The sequence below is a fragment of the Dendronephthya gigantea genome, unplaced genomic scaffold, assembly GCF_004324835.1.
Source record: "Dendronephthya gigantea isolate DGI-Jeju-01 unplaced genomic scaffold, DenGig_1.0 000076F, whole genome shotgun sequence".
Lineage (NCBI taxonomy): Eukaryota > Metazoa > Cnidaria > Anthozoa > Malacalcyonacea > Nephtheidae > Dendronephthya > Dendronephthya gigantea.
Genome location: NW_021163086.1, coordinates 693,260 through 714,624, shown reverse-complemented (window position 1 = coordinate 714,624; position 21,365 = coordinate 693,260). Strand labels below are relative to the sequence as shown.

The following is a 21,365-nucleotide window of genomic DNA, read 5'->3' as shown; positions in this document are numbered from 1 at the left end:
CCACGCATACTGTTATCGCTTTTGTGCTTAGTCGTTTGTGCTTAGTCATTTGAATATTTTTGGGTCGTTATTTTTCCTTATGCTATTAAAGTTATTTTCAAATTCCCAGGAGCAGACAATCTTGTGTACAAACGTCAATTCATTTTCTAAAGGTCTCCTTTTTCTAATGTATGCATGCATGCCATCAATATTTCACGCACTATGGTTTAGCATATGTGCAAATGCAATTGAAAAAGCATTCAAATTTTAACAATAGCTTGATTTCTAAAGGTCTCCTTTTTTTTGATACACCCTGTAGAAATGGCTCGCTAGCGAAATATTTCCATATTTAATTTTGAATTGAGGACCAGTTCTGCCTGACGGATTCCTTTTGTGTAAGCTAGTGCACTTACAAAAGAAATCCGTCGGTCGACCATTCCACTATTAAACTAAATGCTGAACTATAGGAACATTCATCGGTCCTGAGATGTAGAACTGAAAAGAGCATCCCAAAATTAGTATAAATCGAAAAGTTATATATTCAACTGCCTCAGGTCGTATTTCTCGCACATATGTATTATCATACAAAAATTTGAAAATCGGTTTCTCTGTACAAAAACGTTTATTTGCTCAATATCTACACGTCAATTAAGTAAAACAGCCCTTCGGCCTTCACGTTGCCCGATGATCCTGAGCCTGAGGGAAAATTAGAAAGAAAACCGACCTGTTTAGAATTATGCTACGTAAATAAAGTTTGCGATCCTTTTCCTTCCAAAGTTTCTTATGAACTTAGCCATCACTTTTGAATCAGCAACACCTAAAATAAGAGTAAACTACGCGCAGCTAATATTCTCCTCGTAAACACTGACAATGTTCATCACACAGAACTGTCTCTGTCATTGTTATTACGGAGAAATGCAACTTTTTCATCATTTTCCGACTCGTCACTTTGACTTTGACCGTCTGCAGCTTCATGTTCACTGTCGCTAAAATATAAAAGAGAATCGACAAAGATAAGGGATTGGCTGAAATCTTGTACATAAGTGGCTACTATCAGGGGCTTGAGAGGCAGAATGAGCCAGGGGGCGGTCCGGCTCCTAACAGGTAGCTATTCAGACTTTACTGTGGCATGGTTATATTTAAAACCAAAACAAATAACAAACTTAATTAAGACGGGGGAATTTGAAATTTAAAGCCTTTACGCTTTATATCAAAATCCCTAATGCAGATTCAGTAATCAGGTTCAAACTCTATATACTGCGGAATGGTTATATAATAAAAAAGACAAGGTGCTTTAATAAACTTAAGAAAGATGATCTTTCAAATTTAAAGTCTTTATACATAAAAGGTCCCATCATAATCAGTAATCTGGTTGTGAGGCGATAATCCTTTTTCCATTGCAGCAGTTTCTTAATATTTCATTACATTTCATGGATTGCGGAAAGTGAATTTACTTGAACGGGAAACATCACCAACACATTACATCCCCCCCTAGTCCCTTCCCTGGTCTTCCCCCTTTTACAGGCACTAATGATTACATTCACTCGTTTTCTTATTCGAAATGTTCATGGAGACGTGCGAACAAGGATAGTGGTAATAATTTTCCGAGCTCGTCGAAAACGTCTCAGGAGTAATTGTCATTGCCACATTGTGATGTCTTAAATTTTGAAAAATTAGTTCAATTGCTGCATGATCAATTTCCCGTCAGAATCCTGGGGTGCTTTCCTTTAAGTGGAATGGTAAAAATGGTAAAACTTGTCATGTTTGTAATTAAAAAGTGTATTCCGTTAGGAATATAGCGGCATGCAAAACTACATTTGTCGTGCCATAGGCAGATGTAAGTATATATAAACTATATATTCGAATGCAGAGTTCTTAAAACACTAGTAATGAAAATAAAATACCAGTAATGAATGTCTGTAATGAAATACACTGACTGGACGTATATTTAAGGGACGGTATAGCGCTCCTGGTCCCTGCAAACCCGATGGAACTGGACAAGGCAACTATATGGTGAACGAGTTGAGTGTATTTAACTATACCCATCAAAGTGTAGTTAAGAGGTTTGTCACAGAGCCTTAATTAGCTGTAATTAAACGTTCAAGCGGGGTCCAAAAGCGGGGTTTCGGTCACTGTAAACAGTTGGAAAACAGTTGGAAAACAGTTGGAATATGCCGGAAAAAAAACAAAATGACACGCACGACAACGACATGCGCCAAACTCACTCTCTGTAAAATGACACGGATGAATCCTTTGTTAGTTTTTGCTTGCTGAAGCCCTGAGGTACTTTCTTCCTACAGCAACAGCAGATGGTTAAAGTGATGAGGGCGGTGAGTGCAAACGATATCACAAAAATAATGGCCATGCTTTTCCCATAGTTCCTCAGAAGTCGCATAGCTGTAAAAAGAATTAATGAAAGAACAACGTACGTTTATTGTTCTTCTAACAAAACGGGTTTAAAATGAAAAAAATTGTATGTTTACAATACGTTTCGGAGCGAAACTCCATATTCGAGTATTGCCGTTTCAACCTCAAGGATTTTTCCCCTTGTTGCCGTTTTTGCAACAACAGTGAAGTTGAAATTATACTCAAAGACGTTGTAAACAACAATGTGTTTTATGTTTAAGCGTGTCAGGTTTTGATGAAAAGAACTGTTGCAAAATAGGGGCTTCAGACAATTCGTACGTTTACCGTCACTGGAATTATGCGCGACTTTAAGGCCGGTGGAAAGTTGTGTATCAAGTTGTAGTTTATATGATACCATGCAACAATGATGGTAAATCGATTCGTTATGATTGTTCTTCCAACTATAAATTTATGATCTTCATAAAGCAGCCGAATTAAAAAAATGCGCGGCGGCGTGGGAGAGAATAGATCATGCTGCATGCTCTTTATGCCAGGAACTATTGTACCCGTTTCATTTGGGATTGATATTCAAATCAGTACTGTTCTCGCAAAACGTAGTGTGGCCAATGACATTGTGCTAAAGTAGTTTTGGGGACATTAAAATGTTCATATAATGGCATCGGCATGGATTATAAACTCACCGGTTGAGCCTGCATATGCAGGAGGTTCATTCTTTTTATTACGAGGATAAAGGTATAACATGGAATGGTTTTTTAACAATTGTTTTCCTTCTTCCTGCACAGTATCCGCCGGTAAGCCTCCAGCACGCCAGAAGACCTTGATCTTCTTCCCGTTCTTAAAATGATTAAGGTAGAAAAAGTACATTAATAAAGAGAGAACCACACTTGAAGCATTCGCGCAGGGTCTTCATGCAACTATCAATAGTGAAATTTTCACGGAAGCGCACGCATCATCCACTGCCTAAAAACGGATCTATTCCCGGGTTCACCGGACGTTATAGATTTCATTGATGCATGGTCACCCCGGTAAGCCTCCAGCAAGCCAGAAGACCTTGATCTTCTTCGCGTTTTTTAGAATGATTAAGGTAGAAAAAGTATTAATAAAGAGAGAACATCCTTGAAGCATTCGCGCGGTCCTCAAGACCTCAACTATCAATAGTAAAATTTTCACGGAAACGCACGCATCATGCATCCACAGCTTAAAAACGGATCTATTTCCGGGTTCACCGGACGTCATAGATTCCAGTGGTCAGTCACCTTGGTAATCGGATTGAGTAAATCAATTTATTTGTTGGTTTTGTGCTTGGTTGCAAATATGTGCAATTTCATACGATCCACACCTTATTTAATTTAATCAAATTTTACTGCATACAAAAATACTTATGAACATAAATAAAGTAATATGCAGAAGGAAGACCAGAAAGGAACTATACGAAACATACTAAAGCTGTTTCACCAAAAAGCAAAGAGCGATCAAAAGGATCAAACAATTTATACATCCCAAGAAACACGAGGTAGATCGGGATGGTTAGTGAAAGTTCAAGTATTTTCTGATTGTTCCATTACTTCCATAGATGTATACTATTCTATTAAAAAACGTCGCCTGAAAAAGTTCGAGGCTACATTTATTAATTTTCAATTTCCTTTGAGCAGTTGATTTTAGTTTAGTGATCTTTGCCGCATAATCGTCGAAACATATTTTGGTTTAGTGACCACCACTCAAATCGGTAATGTTTGACGTGGCGTTTGAGCTTCTACTTGCAAGAAAGTTCGTGTAAAAAATCTAGAGAATCTAGAATCTAGAATCAAAAGCTAGAGTTGTCATTCAGGACTGTAGTTCTATGTAGATTTAGCTCGTGTGAAGATATAGGCAAGTACGAGGGACGAAAATAGACCTTTATTAGACAGAATTAAGTCAAACGTCGAAAGTCGATGGTTTTGCTCAGCCAATCAAACTTCGTCTTATAACTGTAACATCGGAATTTTCGTGTTCACGTCAAAATGCGTCAAACACGTCATCATAAAGACTAAAGGGGTCTATTCGATCAAACAAATCGTATCATATGAATACGCTTTTAGCATTTCACAAAATATTTGGCAATTAGCATGCCTTTAAATTATTGCACCAATCACACAATATATATTATTGATCGCAATTTGTCATCTTGACGTACCACGTATTCACTCATTGCTTTCTTAAAGACACAATCCACAGGGATCACTTTCAAGCCTCTTTTTCCCGCGGGTATTGAACAATTCACTTCTTTCTTCACGTCTTGTGTTTGCTAAAAGTAGTACATGTTTATTAATTGTAAATCGGCAATACAGGAATTGAAAAACTATTTCTAAAAAATCTCTTACTGTGTCCTCTGTGTTTGTAACGTATCGTACTCAAAACAGTTGCTGAACTACGTTCGCAGAATTACAAGCCCTTGGCCTTTTATTTTGGGCAGTACTGATCTTAACCTATGACTATGAGAGTTATTATTAATCAACTAGCACCAGTAGGACCACACCGTAATTAAGTGTATAGAACTGTAACTGCACCCGTGAACTGAAAAACCCCTTGACGATTTAATTTCTGTGACAGGTGAAGCTGGCGAACTTATCTTTAGTATTACCTTTGGACTTTGGTAACGAGAATAAGCTTATCTTCTAAAAGTTTTTTGTTTAGTACTAGTAGTCTCAAGCTACTGTAGTCTGGCTTTCTGTTTAGAAATTGCCTTTCCCTCATAGTCTTAATATGCTACTTGCCTGCAAGACTTTACAAACAATTCTTATTTCTGGTTATTTTCAACGCCTTTTAAATATTTTAAAAACCTTCCCAAACTTCCTAACGGTGGCGGGGGAACCAAGAAGGAATGGCAATTGTAAATAGTAGTTGGTACAAAGAGGTTAAGGGTTTTTGAAATCTTTTATACCACTATGGAATAATGCAAACGGCATTTGAATTCTTAAAATTTAGGTTACTATGCATTTTTCTTCAACCTTGTGAATTTGACAAGGGGTTGCCACCTTAGTGGGGGGCAGGGAAACTTTGTGGCTAGGGAGGGTGACTGCTCTAAACTGTTAAAAAGGTCTCGGGTGTCTTTGCTTGCTTTTCTACATACCAATTGACTGGTTAATTTAACCTTTCAAAGTGGTGTAGGTGGTGCATTAATGGACTAAAAAACAATGCTTTTAATGGTTTATTATTGGTTGTACAAGAGGCTCTAGTCAATACCCAAGTAGGCCTGGCTGACCAATTAAACATTCCTTGGAACAGCCAAACATGCCCTGACCTGGCCATGCGCTGGACATACAGAAGATACCGAAAGGTTTCGCATCTGTAACCAGCAACAATGGCCATATTTATAAGGTTGGAATTAATACCACTAATATTAGGTAGTGTTTTAGGGTCTTATTATAGCAATACACTGCATGGTCTGCAAGCTTCTCCCATGTTTGATTAGGGAGAGGTGTGATGATGTATAAATGAGTGATCAGGATCGACATAAATATAGCTATAAGTGTAAATGTTTCTGAGTCAAAGGAATTCTGCCCCTTGTCCTTTATGACTTTATTACATACTGGCTATAAATTTAAACAAGTTATGTTCTTTGAAAAGTGTGTATAATGCAACAAGATAATGGGGACTTCCAGTCTCTTCTATATATTTGCATTTGGAACCTTTATTTTGAATAAGCTAAGGGTCCCCTAAGAAGAATTCAAGGTAATGGGAATACATATGTCAAATTCTGTATCTACTGCATCAACCAATTACCACTGATTTTACTTCTTGATTGCTACAGATGGAATATAAATAAACAAACCTTGACCGAGCTGAACTTGTTTACTTCGAGAAGAAAGAATGGAACATGATCAGCCTTATCGACATGAGGAAATCCGATTGTTAACCATCCAGAGTTTCCTGGTGCGAATAAATTTTTTATCTTGAAACGAAGTTTTGCACCATTCATGCTGACGACACAAAGTTTCCACGTCGAATTGCCACTTAAAACACGAACAGGTAGCATTTTGTGGCAAGATAAGGATGCGGAAAGTGAAAAAAAAACCGAAAACAGAAATATTGAGGATACAATCAAATGATGAGCAGCCATGATTCTTTCGAGAAAGCAAAATGATTTTATGTCCTGCTGAAAATATTAAAAACGGAAACCATCATGGATGATTGTACAAACGATGACGCTTCACGTCTGTTTATGAATACATTATACACATTTGTGTGAGTCGACTTGAAAATGTATTTGCATTTCCATTTTCCACATGTTTGCCATACTTTCGAAAAAAATTTGAACAGCAAAACTTCGGGCTACGTGTGCAATTCCTGTCGATCAAGGCCATTCTCTGCCACTATTCTAGAAAGGTAAAAAAGAACCCGAAGATGTAGCAAACTAATGGTAATAGTTGTGAATTTAACGTAAATTAATTAAAGTTGCAAATTTCCTTTACAAACCATTCTTCTAGTTATCCCGAGAGGGTAACGAAAGCGCTCCGAAGAATATTCCGAAGGCTTCCGACGGTTGATCCCGTCGTATCGGGGCTTGGGTTTGGGAAGTGTAAAGATGTGAGAGTTTCACTCGAATGTTTGTTCTGTTTTGATATAGCTTGTTTGAATATTTAATGACTGCATTTGCAGTCGATAGGCATCAGAGGGTTTCTTCGTAGTTCATAATGGACGACAGTGATGTCGCCGGAAAATCTGATGTCGTATACTCGAGCGGAGAGGACGGCTCGACGTCCGTGTTGTCAGAACGTGTATCGTCTCTCGCCGCAGCGATATATGCCGAATTTGAACGTATGATACAAAAGCACGGTCAAGATGCTGTATCGGGGCTTATGCCTTTGATGGTATCCGTTCTCGAACAGCTTGACGCGGCCTACAATGACAACAACGAGCAGTATGTTGATTTGGAACTTCTAAATGATGACAACGAACAACTGCTAACACAATACGAACGTGAAAAACAATTGCGAAAGATTGCAGAGAATGTAAGTCATATAAGTAAATATTCTCGATGTTCCCTTTCATTTCAAATTGTGATCTTTGATCTCTTATTATTATATGTTACAAAATGTCTCTATAAATAGTTGTGTCTAGGGGAACCGCGAGCTCTATTATAAAACTCTCTTTAGAAGAATTTCATGCTATAGTATGTAAACAATGCTAAAAGTTATGTCCATGAAATGTGTTCTGGGATGAACTTGTAGAGGCAAAGTTTGGGAGTGTTCAATACAGGACACAGCGTTGGTGTTGATAAGCAGAATGAAGATCTTATTTATAAAAACATCATTTTATTTGGCAGTGGGATTTACTTTCCAAGAAATTCTGTGAAACCAGATATGTGGCACAGGGTTTATATTACAGTTAATTGTTGTAATGCTTCCCTAAAACTTTATTAGACAACTTGTCATGTGTCTTAAGATTAAGCTATTAGCACATGTGCAAATATTCCTCAGACCCAAGTAAGATGAAGAAAGGAAATAAATGTGATGTGAAACTATTTCACCTATCACATGACCACATATCAGTCATACACATATGAGGTGTGATTATATTTTTCTGTCTGGCCATTTTAGGGCAATTTGTTGGCAAAGCTTGCCAAAAGTAATATTTTATAGATGTATTTAAAGTTGCTTTTACAGTCTGTTCTGCACAAACTTTTTCCTGGCCTCATAATATATGTCATTTATTTACTAATAATATAAAAATTAAAACAAGGCATACTTTATCCTGAAATGATTGATTTGAAGGGAATAAAGTTGTGTAATTCCTTCCTCAATTTAAGTATTGTTTTTAAACAAAAAGCAACTTGCAGTCCAGTATGACTATTCAAGATAATAGGAGACTTGTTTTTAGTATGTATGTATATTTCATTTTTGCTAGCTTTTGTAGGCATTGTGTGTGTGTACTTAGCAAAAGAGTTGCCTACCCTCATGTATTATAAAAAAATGTTGACATTCATCATGCGTAAACATGCAATGTCACTGCTTTTAGGGCTGCTAAAGCAGTGTCTGCCATAAATTCATTAGCCTTGGTTTACATATAACACAAACCATTTACTGACCCAAAGGGTTAAATGTATTTGGAACTTCCGCATACAGTGGGTACCTGCGATTACTAGCTGAGAAAAATCAGCTTACTCTACATGAACATCCTATCAGCACCTACTACGGTTAAAAGTTTATCCAATGTCACTAGAATTATAGTGTTCATTCATGGTAATCTTTTAGGGAATGGATGGTTTGGGATAAATGGCTAAAATGTTTATTCATCTATTGTTGTAGTTTTTTGTTGTACTGGATATCTTGATACCATGTGTAGCTTGCTTTTGAGCTCTATCTATTCTCGTGAAGTAACTGATATTGTCAAGGAAATTATTGGTTGATTCAGAACAAATTTTGAGACAAGCAAGTTTCAGCCATGAATTTCCAATGGCATCAGATGTCCAGCCAAACACACCCTCTTTATAATTGCATCACCTCCTTCAGAACACGTTTTTCAGGCCAAAGAACCTGTAAAAATACAATGAAGTGTTAAAAGAGCGTCCTACTGACAATTTTAATTTAGACCAATAAACCATCATTGCAGAAAACACTGCAACATTTCAAATGACAAATCCGTGACAGGGGTGAAGATTTTGTTCAATTTCCATGTATGTTTGGCAACGTATTTTGTGTACTTTTTGTACCCGACAATCTGTTTCCTTTAGACATTAATCTTTTGTGGCAAGCAAAATTTGTATAAATATGTAAACAACTAAAAATTTCATTGTCATTGAGCACGATAAACGTTAGATCGATAAATTAACTGGCGGGGGGGGGATATATTCATGTTTACATTACATACCGTGGGCGTGGGAACAACAGCTTTCAAAAGAAATCAGTCAGGCATAAGCAGTTAACTCTATAAGACGAATATATGAAAGTGCACACCCCCCCCCCCCCCTTAATTAGGCTTCAAGCTACGGCCTTATGGACTTGCATACTGTAAGTGGGAGATTTTAAATAATTCATCGCTAGCGGTCAAACACAAAATGGAGTTGCATGTGCGGCTGATGTGAGTGAGCCGATATAGGAGTCAACAGGAAATTGCCCAATCAACCGTCCTCTTTATGTGAAGTTGAAAACGCTAGCCGTTCAAAACTCGTTAAAACTTTGTGAACGAGCAAAAAATTCTTATTAACTTGCCATAATCAAAGACAGTGCATATTGGACGCGCGAGGTGAAGAGAGTTGGCGACTTGGCGCAATTTGCATCCTTCATGCATCAACAGGAATAGCTATGTATATCCGTGTGATTATACGTCCGAGATATACAAGATATACATCCGAGATCCGCTTATAAAAAATTAAAGTACAGTATATGTATATAAACAGGTATATTTCCATAGTAGATACGCCTTCAAGTACTGCAGATGAGACCCGCTTGTTCCGCTATATAAAAGAAGATATCATATAGAGTTTGCAAATTAAAATTATATTTCAACATTTTTTGCAAATTTTGTAGAAATACCTTCAGGTGGAAGATGAACATGAGCAAGAGAAGCGAGAGATCTTGAAGAATTTCGAGGACGAGAAACTAGAAAAGAGATCACTGGAAAGCAAAATTAAGAGTCTAACTGATCACGGTAGGTTCTCTATAGTTCTGTAATGTCGCCTGTCAAAAGGCTTACTCACAGTCACCCTCATGCATTGAGTGTGACAGAAGTTATTTCTAAGTCAATGGAAATATCTAATTAGGTAAAGCAATTAAAAACCAAGCTTTTATTAGAGTGAAACTAAAGCCATGGGAACATTATGAGAAGATTCAAATCAGTATCCCACTCAATGAATTTGAGTGTGAGTGAGCTTTTAGAATACAGGCGTGTGTGTTTTCTGGCATTTTACTGCACAATTCAAATGTCTAACGTTATTTTCAGTGCAAAGAACCGAGGAAAGATTAAATGAAAAATGTCGCGACTACAATTCTCTTCATCAAAGACACTCCGAAGTGAGTTTGCGGCTCTTTTCGCACGACTTCTCATCACTGGTAAACGACGGTACGACCTGCTAACCACGGTTACTTTTATTATCTACTGTAGATGGTTCGTCATTTTATGGAAAGAACGGAGAGGAGCGAGCGTGGTAGTCGACTGTTAGTAGGAACTCCTGGCGGAGCACTGGAGACACCGAAACAGAGGTAGTGTTTACTAATGTTATTTTAGACCCCTCACATTCGTGTATTAAGTTTATATGTTGCTTGTTTGGAAGTAAGCATAATCAATGTCCCTAGAGGGATTTGCCAGAGATTTTTCAAAGTTCGAATATGTAAATTTCATGCAGGCGAATTAGAAATTTATATTGCATTGATTCTTCTTAAGGCGATGTTAAATTATTTTTCTTAAATTTGCGGTTCAATAACTAATTCGATCCAATCAACATGGCTGCTGAATGGTTTATTATGACGTGTTAAATTTCTTCTAAAACTGATAGCTATTACGAAATTCTAGAAAATATTATCCATGCTTCTATACCCTGAGTAGCCAACCGGGCAAGCTTAAAAAAGTAGCACTGTCGCAATGTTAATACACCTGAATCATGCTCGCGTCCATTAAATTTAGATTAATTTATATTTCAGATTTAAAAATCATAAAAATTATTTCGTCTTCATGCAAAATCGGACCCTGAATTCAAAATCCAGTCTTAGTGTATAATACATTACTTGCAGTCAAAACATCACAAGAACCAAGCCAGATATGAAGACTTTACAGACAAATTTTTTATCAAAGTTGTTTTAATTTCCTATCTTGTGTTTATTATGCGTAGAAAATCAGCAGCGCGACCAGAAAATGGCGTTATGCCGGGCCTGTTCAGCTCCATATCACAACCAAACCTTGCCACCCCCGTCAGTCCAACGCCTCAAACACCAAATGGGAATGTTGACGTGAACCTTGAACAGAGTTTTGACAGGAAAAATGATCTCTCCTTCGAAGACGAGTCTGTTGTAAAACTCGAAGGTTGGTCACTAAATCAGTTTCAGCTTTTCACTAATTTTCACATACTGTGCGAACACAATTGTGCAACTGGGGTGTTTATTAAATTTTTCGTGTCTTGCAAGGCAAGTGGGTGAATGCAATACCAAAGTATCGTGCTGACGATACAATTCAAAGACAAAGCGGCAATTCTTGACCCCGTATAAGGCGATGTAGACGGTCAAAACCTACTGTAAAGCAATATATAAAGTAGCTATTAGGCTTTACTGTAGTCATTTACCGTGAAGGACAATGTAAAACTTCCGCCATCTTTACCTGTATTTTGAATTTGATATAGATGAAGGGAAAATGGTGACGATAAACGCTGTGGGAGTGGAAACGATGCACCGTCAAGCTGCCGACGCCATTCCGTTTTCCGACGAGGCACGGACGGCGATGCTGGCACACGAAGCTGCTGCCATCGTGAAGGAAAACGATAAGGTGCATGTGGAGACCGGTTCTCCTGCGGTCAAAGAACAAAACGGTGAAGTAAAACAAGAACTCAATGCCAGCGCGATAAGTTCACGTACAAGCAGCATGGATTCGGACGCGAGCAACGTGAAAACGTGCAACATATCGGATATAAGCCACATCCCTGTGGTCAGCGTACAGGATGTGCAAAATTTAATAGTTAGTCCGAGGAGCAAGTCCGAGTCGGCCAGTGAGTCGATGATCAGCGAACTGAGTCCCGATATTCGAGCGATCTTATCATCGACTCCAGAATTGGAAAGCTCGGCGACTCGGAATTCCAAGGTGAGCAAAGGCTCGAGGGATAACGTCAAGACCGCGCTGGAGTTCGACCCCGCGCAGGAATTCGTGAACACCAACTCGTTGTTCGCTGAATTGTCGTGCCAGGAGCCGAGCGCCATCGGAGAAATCGACGAGGGAGCGGAGATATCGGTCATGGGAAAAGAACTGGAGTCGGTATTAAAAGAGAACGAAGAACTCGTGAAAACAAAGTAAGTCAGGAAAAAAGTCTTAGATAGCTACGAGTGGAAATCATACACATCTCATGCACACCCAGGATCAGTCGAGAAAATGTATCAACTATCGGTTCTCCGACAGGAGTCGAACCTATATAAGCTTTTGCAATGCCTGTGCAATGCTCTTGCCACTGGGCAAATCGTTTCAGTCTTTATAGAGTTCACCACCTTAACATTCTGTCGACAGATCTGAAAGGGATTGAGTTTACGGTTAGCGTTGAATAGCGATCTTGAATGGCAATTTCCGTTTTATCGAAGCGTGTGCGATCACAAAATAGTTTATTCCACCCTCCGTTTTAGGGGCAAACTGCTGACTCAGAAAAACGACTTGTTGAATAGAATTGAAGAAATAACCAGGTACGTGGGAAAAATGGAACATCGTAATCGCGGGTTGTAAAAATGTAATTCTTCATGAGGAAGGTCAGATTTAGCAAAAACTACCTGATTGTAATTTTAGAGAAAACGAAATCTTGAAAGATGAATCGAAGATGTTGCAGGAGAAAATGCAATCGCTGTCAACCCAGGGGGAAAGTTATGGACAGCAACAACAGGAAATCAAAAGGTAAATTTATTCTCAATTCACATGAACGAGAAAAATGCGAGCAGGCCTTTCGAGATTAGTAAATACATAAGTAAAACCAAATTGGTGTGCCTGACCCAGGGAGAAAATCTTTGTAGCTGTATATTGCATGCTCGTATATGGTCCATCGATATACCGAGGGAACGCGAATTGCTCATTTCTGTCATTTGAAGACACATTGTTACTCAAGCTTCAGTGTTCTAATTGTTTTGTTGGGTCACTGAACTATATATATATACAGTAATTCTTGCATTCAACTTAGTACATTTTACTTGGACATTTGTAATTTCCCTTCGCTTTTTTAATCTATCGTTCACATTTAAATCTGTTAAAAAGAATTGTGCCAAGTACAGTACATGTTTGCAGTATATAGTTAAGTTTTCGTTTCTACCACTAACAGGTTAAAACATGAGCTGGACAAATCGACTATGGCACTAAAAGAGGTATAACACAATTTAACATTACTGCAATTACATGCAGCACTGCGCTATACAGTTCTCTCATTTGCCTCAGGGTACTACTACCCAAAGCGAAATTTCACCCACCCTCCATAGTGGTATTTTGTCAGAGGTCATCCGCATATTTGGGTTTCAAAGTTGGCTCAAAAACTAATGCAATGAATGCCGAAAGCCAATCAGAATGCCTGAAATTTTTAATATTATGTAAAACTGTAAAATAATAAACTTTCTCTAGAAAGAAACAATATTTATGCATTCTGATAATGGGTAACCGGTAGAAAATGTGAACAAATTTGCTGATTGGTTTTTGACGAAATTTCTCTTCGTTACAACTCTTTATATGCTTAGATAACTTTTTTTAATGTTTGGCTCGTTATATTATGCAGCACCAGCACGAAACCTAACAGTACAACATTGTTCCACATTTCCATTTCCGTTCTTTGCAGGCGAATGTTTCAGCTGCACATCGCAAAAGATTCAGCCGAGTTGAAATGGCGCGTGTGTTGATGGAAAGAAATCAATATAAGGAAAGGTTGATGGAACTACAAGAAGCTGTCAGGTGGACGGAGATGATAAGGTCAGTTAGCGTACTGTGTTTAAGCTACACCTTGTTTTGAATTACTGGCCGTGAAGATATTCGCATTTTATAACACAAATTTTGCGCAGAAATACAAAGTATGGATGCCATATGCTAGAATATGTTTTCATTTGTGGCCCAATTACATGCCTATTTATTTTTACAGCATATTTTTTCGCTGGATTGTACCCACAACATCTTTGCAACTCCGAGCATCACATAACTCCGAGTTATTGAGACCATCGCCGTTTTTAAGCTCGCACGAATTTAAAAAGGCTGTACATGCAGCTATACATTATCGCGTTTTTCTATTCGATTGTAGAGCTTCAAAAGAAAAAAGCCTCGAATTACAACAGAAAAAGAAGTCGTGGGTTTGGAAATTGTAAGTTGTCATATTTTGGTCTCATAATCATACTGTATGCGATCTACTTCACCTGGGATTTTCGTCTTTACAAAGATGCGAACAGGGGAATAGTTATGAATGATGTGATGTATTTCTGCCTTTTATATGAACACGTATCCACACTTTTTTACGCGTTCGCATCTATTAGTTACTGTAGCGAAAGAAAATCATCCATGCAGTAAAACGGCAACAAAGGGTGTGACACTATAGGTTTTTTATATAGATTCAGCGGTCTTTTCAATACTGCTCCAAAGAAGCCCAGCCCAAGTCCTTCGAGTATTAAGTATTCCGCACCAGGGCCTTCAGCAGGGGGATCTACAGGGCTTCCTTCGGATTCCACCGCAGAAGTATCGCCTGGAGTGGTAGATAGGTAAGTCATATTCATGGTGATGTGAATTACGCCGAAACCGATCGTTGCTATGTGTCATAGTGAGGACGCACCCCTTCGTGTTTGTATCTTGAATTTTATATGTACTAATTATTGGTTGACTTTTGCCTCGTGGTTCGCAAGACTGATTTCCGTGTATCAATGATCATCAAAATGAGTCAATTTTATTTAAAAAGTACACGGTATATACTCACACAACAAAGTGCTGGTTAATATGTAGGAGAGCAGTTTTCGTGCTCTTTTTAACAGTTTTTCCCCCCATTTTTCTCGGTATATAGTCAAGTAGATCGACAACGATTGATGGAGAAGAGAACAAGAATGAAGCAGTTGCGAGCCTCCATTAGCTCTGGTAAGAGGTTTACAAACACTCGATCTGAGCATGATTATGGCACACAAACTGTGGAATGTTGTAACTAAAAAAATCTATACTAACTAAAAAAGATAAATTACAGACATACAGTTATAATATTGCAAGAACGTTTTCTTCCTTTTGTCTTACATATGGTAAATGTAATCTTAACTGTGAACGCATAATGTACGTGAGTGCGTTGTGTTTCTTTACATAGGTATGTCGGAGGGTCGAATGCAAGCATATGGATGGAGTTTACCATCACGATATTCAACTGAGGGAGCAAATGGAAGCAAAGGTCTTGTTTCCGTCCCTGTTCCCATCTACTGTAGGCCATTGAACATCAGTGAACCTGGTATGAAGGTACTGTGTCGACCGTGTGTTAAAGCCTTGATCTATATAGGACGCTGAAGATAGAAATTCACTTTGTCGTATTAAATTACCAGTGTCTTTCTGATAGAACTAATTATGCTCTGTTTTGGAGCCACAATTAAAATTAAGGGTGCACACACACTATTTATCCCTGTTATAATGCAATATTGAATATATATCATGTTATGTCACCTTTGCTTCATTTTCAAATGTCATTTCTCATGAATTCAGATTTGGTGCGCGGCTGTGGTCGAGCGACGATCGAAAGATGGCGGTTCGCCCATAGGAGGTAGTGTATTCTACGCTGAAAGTTGTCGCGAATCGAGTTCTTCTAAGGCCAGTGATAATTCGTCTTTAGAAGAATCGTCCTCAACGACCCTGTGGATAGGGAGTAGCACCCATTCGTGCAGCAAGGTTACGGTCATCGACGGAAATTCGCCCCAGAAAATCCTAGAATGTTTTGTATTATGTTCGTCTCATCTCCTGTGCATTGCTGCTGTTCCCGGCGTGAGCGAGGATGATTGTGAAGAGAATGTGGATGTTGCTGATATATCCTATGATACTGGACCAGGTGGTAAGTTCGAAGTAACAAAATTATCCGGCGATACCAGTTGTAAAGTCCGTATTTGCTGATGCTCTTACCAAAACTAGTCAAACTGTAGCTATATTGCCAAATTTTTGATAGTTGATAATCTCTGTTATATATCACCGGGGAAATAAAAAGTGTTAAAATAAAAAAAGTGGATTTTTGCCAGAATTGTTGATTTTTAGCAGGTATACAAAAAACTATACGTCCAAGCGCGATAACGTGACGAAGTTTATACATTAACAATTTCTGCCGCTCGTTTTATTAATATTAATAATTCCGACCTCCATTTGAAGCAATGTCTGTAATGGTGTAATTTTTCTCTGTTGTTTGTAGAAGTTAAAGCCAGTCCTGGCCAACCTCGCCGGTCCGTTGATGCCTCTGATAGTTTTGAAAGTTTTAACAAGACCAACGATTCCCTGTCTACGTCAGACCTAATTGATCCTCTTGGTAAGTTGTAATATCACGATAAGTTATTATTAATTATAAGTTAGAATACGGGGCAGTACCACGTACATGTGGTTTGTTCGAGGTCCACAAAATCCATTTTCAAATCAAGCTTTATATCATCAAGTCATGACCATAATATACCATACCATACCATACCATTCCATCATACCGTACCATACCATACTATGCCATATCATACCATACAATACCATTATAATGAGTTGCCTCATTTTTCCTATCATTCGAAGAGGTGAAACCGAAAGCTGTATGCGGCGATCAAGCTGTGGTCAATGGCGCTACTCAAGATGGTAGCACTACGAAGATTGCCGAAGGACCGATGGATAAAGTCAGCACGATGCTTCCTACGGTTTGGTTCGGCGCACAGTCGGGAAGGTAAGCCGTTCGCTATGTCTACCGCTGTGTTGTGGAAATTGAGAATTTGATTTTCAAGAAATCATGCATGTACTAAGGAAAAGAGTAAGATTTGATTGGAAGAAAGAAAGATATTTTATATCAATACCAAGTATTGTTGCTTTTCCTTTTTAGCATTTATATCCATTCTGCAGTTAGTGATTGGAAGAGAAGCCTTCACTCGATCAAGTTGAGAGACTCGGTCCTCAGCATTGTGTAAGTAACCTGAGACATCCTTCTCGCATCGAAACAAAGATGTATTGTCTCGTAACCATGCTAGCATGCCAGACGAAGCACTCTAATCTTTTTTTACAGCCATGTAAAAAGGACTGGAGACACAAAAGTGCATCTTCAGTGTTTGTTCAAGACATCGACCAATGTTCCTTTTTTTTTTCATTTATAGTCACGTAAAAGGGAAAGTTCTTATCGCCCTTGCTGATGGAACAGTTGCCATCTTTCGACGTAAACCAAGTACGTTTACTTGAATATTTATACCAAAAATTTACACCAATTATTTTTCAAGTTCGGCATCTAGTTTAATACGAGAATTGTTTACTTATCAACTTTCATGCAGGAAGAAGGAGATGGCCTAAAGGTTTTGTGCAGATTATTTTTTTAAATTTATTTAGATGGCCAATGGGACGCTCAAAACTATCACTTACTGGATCTTGGGCGTCCTCATCATTCCATCCGTTGCATGACTGTTGTCCATGATCATGTCTGGTGTGGCTATCGGAATAAGATTCAAGTGATTAACCCGCAAATTATGAGGATTGTGGTAAGCAAATTATGAGGATAGTGGTAAATTGAAAAAATTCAATAGTTGATAAATATTCTCCATAAAATATTTAGGCCTTGCGGCCACAAATATGCTTACTTCTGCTGTCGATATAATGCACTTTGATTTGAATGCACACGAAGATTGCATATTCATGGACGCTCGAAAATCGCTTTATTTGCATGCATGGGCCCTTAGGAAAGTAAAAAATGGAAGTTAAGAAATTCCAATAACCTAGGGTCTTCGATTTTATACACCTTGCACACCGTGGATTTCATAACACATTTGTACGTACTATGGCACTAGCAACATTTATTTTCATGTTTATGATAAACAGCATAATTTGGTTTACAGAAATCCTTTGACGCACATCCGCGAAGAGAAAGTCAAGTCCGCCAGTTGTCTTGTATTGGTGACGGAGTGTGGGTCTCTATTCGTTTAGATAGCACATTAAGATTGTATAACGCTCATACGTATAATCATCTTCAAGATGTTGATATTGAACCTTGTGTCAGCAGTCTCATAGGTATGGTTTTACTGTTTACCTCTCATGTCACGCTCTTGTCAAATATACCCGATCCCACATCCAACTTGTCCGCACCTTAACCCACCTCTATATCATTAATGGGACGTTAAGATCTACGACGTCAGCTGCTTCGACGACGCAGCTACTAATTAATAAATCGAATATTTGAAGTCCCATGGGAGATTTACATATACAACGCGGCAAATGACATATTCTTGCGTCTTTCGTACAGGGTGTCTAAAAAAAACGCAACCACTTAAATATGCAAGAATATTAATATTGTTCGGGTTTGCACCATAGTTCAGCTAAAATTACTTTTAGCATTTTAAATGAAGGATTAAGAGCCATTTTTAATTCCCAGAGGTGCTTATCTATTGCGCTTTAGAGCTGTATTACTGTTCTTGCATATTTAAGTGTTGCGTTTTTTTTTTGAGACACCCTGTAGAGCGCCAGCATTTAAAGCTTTGACAGCTGCAATTTCAAATTCGGTTTGGTAAAACGTCTTCCATCTTTTAAGCGATGTCCTTACCATTTATTATTGTACAAATTCACAGGATCGATAATATACAAGAGTTTACCTTTTTGGCCATCAATATGAAACGGTATATGTTATCTGTCGTAGTCGCGTCGCCGTCCTAAATCTTAACTTCCCTAATAGCCGAAAACATTTATCAAGTTGCAGTAACTTGTTGAAGCCTATGGCTTGTTGCTGCAATTCGATAACAACAACCATGTTCGTATAGTGCAGCACAACATTGTTTAGGAGGTCCAACTAATTCGATGATTTGGAGTGACCACAATTATTTGGACTTTTTATAAATATATTTCTATCTGTTTTTTCCTAATCGTACATGTGATTTCATTCAGGTGCTGGCAAACTTGGCTTTTCGTTTGTTCGTATTACTGCATTAATGTTGACGAAGGATCGTATGTGGGTTGGAACAGGAAATGGGGTCGTATTGTCCATACCGCTGGTTGCTGCCCAACCGGAGTCATCCAGATCAGTTGTGACTTCGCCAACTGAGTCCTCTAACGGGGGGCCCGGCGGAGTAGTTAGGGTATACACGGACACAATGGAGAAAGGAGAGAAATCTGGCGTGTCTAGCTTTATGCCATATTGTTCAATGGTGAGTGTGAATTTACAATTAAACAAATCTGGATTATTTTGCTCTTCCAGATTTGTCAGGAACATCGACACGTTTTCCTGGCAATACGCCTTCTGTACATTAGAGAACTTTAGCTTAACCCATACTGCAAATCGCCAACGGCTATAATTTCAAGTCCCTTTTCAGGTCAATTATTTTTCTAGTTTTTCAGCTACAATTTGCCTCAATAGTTACTTCATGCATGTTTAAACATGATGCACCGATTTTACTGGCTTCAGAAACCACGCATTCATTTTGAAAATTAGAGACAAGTTTTGCTGTTTAAGGCCGACACACACCGGACGCGATTTGCCAATGCGACGCGGATATCACGAATTTTTCAGTTTTCAAAATTTGCTAATTTTGACAATGCTGTGATATTCTTGGTAATCACTGAATGATAGTACATTTTGACTGGTCTGGTACCTATATCTCTCAAAATTTTCTTTGAAAATGAAAAATTCGCGTAGCGTTAGCGAACCAGTGTGTGTGGGCCTTTACAGTTAGAGGTTTGTCATCAACGCCAAGTCAAAGGTCTCTATTAGTACTTCTATTAGTACGATCAAGCTGGGTATTTCCATCATTCCATGCAAAACAAGAATATTAAGTACTAAGTGTGAAATATGTGTACAGTAATGCATAAGATAAATTGTACTCTTTGTAATTATAATTGTAATCGTTTCTTGTACTTACACAGGTGAATGCTCACATCTCATTCCATGGGCATCGGGATTCGGTGAAATTTTTCGTAACTGTTTCCGGAAGCATGGATAAAGCAACTTCACTTTCTTCACCCAAACTTTCCACGTCATCGGCTAAAGCTGAGTCCGCGTTGTTTACATCAATGACAACGGAAAATGACAAAAGTTGGCTTGTTATCAGCGGCGGTGAAGGTTACATTGACTTTAGAACTGGTGATAATATCGAAGGAGGTGAAAATATAGGTGGGCCGGAGGACATTCCCTCAAGTTCCAAAATGTCATCGGCTGAAAATAGTCACATTATGGTTTGGCAAGTTACAGGTGATTGAGACAGCGTGATCGCTTGTCGATAAAGAGCAAACATTTTATTGTAGTCTTTATCAGGAATATCCGGTGATTTTATCTCAATATGAATGGTTACATATTTTAACGCGTATGATATACAAGAATAAGACGTTGGTTATTCGGTGGTATTCGAGCTGAAAGACATTCTGCCGCTTGAACAATATGCTATTTTAGTAAATGACTGGTTGATTTCAATGGATAAGGTCATTTAATTATTATGTGGACTCTATAGGCAAGATTCTCAAAATATCGTTTATTCGATTTCTACATAAAGCAACATTGGATGGAACGCATATATTGATATACAGTATGAAGACGCAAAAGGTGTACGAAATATCCCGTATAATTTATTGTCAACCGTTGATGACCGTCGCCTTACCAAGGTGTAAAGGTTTCGCATGTATAAACTACAAGAGCGAAGGGTTTCTAGACGATGTGCAATATGAAGCTCCACACAACGGCCGGTATCCGACGAAAGGTTGTTACTATGTTTTAAAAAGAAACGCTGTTCGTTGTCGGTTGGTCAAAATAGGAACAGTGGGATTTCACGTGGCTTACAGTATTTATCGATGCATGTGCATGTTTATTGCAATTATACCGGATCGTATAATAAAATGGACTGATTTCTGATATATCGATTGTTTTTTTCCCATTTTGTTTTGAAAAAGGAATTGCTTACGAATTGCCTCATATCATACTTGAAACTAGCTTGTTTCAAATATGGCGGACCTCGTGTGAGGAACGAATAAAAAATTAATCATCAATGGTTTAAGATGGTAATATCATACTTTGTTATGAGCAGAGAAATTAAACAAAATATTATAAACAAACAAGCGAAATTCAAGTCCGACATATAGTCATAGCAGTATAATACAGGTTTATGTCTTCAATATTCAAAATTTCAGGTTTTTTACTGTCAAATCAGGTTTTGTAAATAGGTCTACAACACTGAGGC

The 21,365-nt window shown here is 38.2% G+C and overlaps 2 protein-coding genes across 3 annotated transcripts; one reads left to right on the top strand and one right to left on the bottom strand.

The window, feature by feature from the left end:
- Positions 1 to 565: 565 nt before the first annotated feature.
- LOC114531897 lies at positions 566 to 6,821 on the bottom strand. The gene is made up of 5 exons (XM_028553498.1): positions 6,158 to 6,821; positions 4,520 to 4,630; positions 3,027 to 3,180; positions 2,205 to 2,376; positions 566 to 965 (listed from the first exon to the last, which is right to left on the bottom strand). The coding sequence occupies exons 1-5, from the start codon at positions 6,443 to 6,445 to the stop codon at positions 857 to 859; spliced, it is 834 nt and encodes a 277-aa protein (XP_028409299.1). The 5' UTR covers positions 6,446 to 6,821; the 3' UTR covers positions 566 to 856.
- LOC114531895 (JNK-interacting protein 3-like) lies at positions 6,629 to 21,168 on the top strand. Of its 2 annotated transcripts, XM_028553497.1 has the most exons (25): positions 6,630 to 6,711; positions 6,813 to 7,337; positions 9,855 to 9,975; positions 10,267 to 10,337; positions 10,429 to 10,526; positions 11,153 to 11,343; positions 11,657 to 12,317; positions 12,642 to 12,698; positions 12,799 to 12,903; positions 13,322 to 13,364; positions 13,826 to 13,956; positions 14,279 to 14,338; positions 14,583 to 14,729; positions 15,026 to 15,096; positions 15,314 to 15,459; positions 15,700 to 15,757; positions 15,827 to 16,042; positions 16,391 to 16,504; positions 16,753 to 16,897; positions 17,051 to 17,131; positions 17,319 to 17,386; positions 17,545 to 17,693; positions 18,048 to 18,219; positions 19,087 to 19,346; positions 20,062 to 21,168. In XM_028553497.1, exons 2-25 carry the CDS (start codon positions 7,020 to 7,022, stop codon positions 20,392 to 20,394), a joined length of 3,816 nt encoding a protein of 1,271 aa, XP_028409298.1. In that variant the 5' UTR covers positions 6,630 to 6,711; positions 6,813 to 7,019; the 3' UTR covers positions 20,395 to 21,168. The 2 variants fall into 2 exon arrangements, with proteins under 2 accessions (XP_028409297.1, XP_028409298.1); XM_028553496.1 differs by having other exon boundaries at positions 6,629 to 6,711; positions 15,700 to 16,042.
- The last annotated feature ends 197 nt before the right edge of the window (positions 21,169 to 21,365 follow it).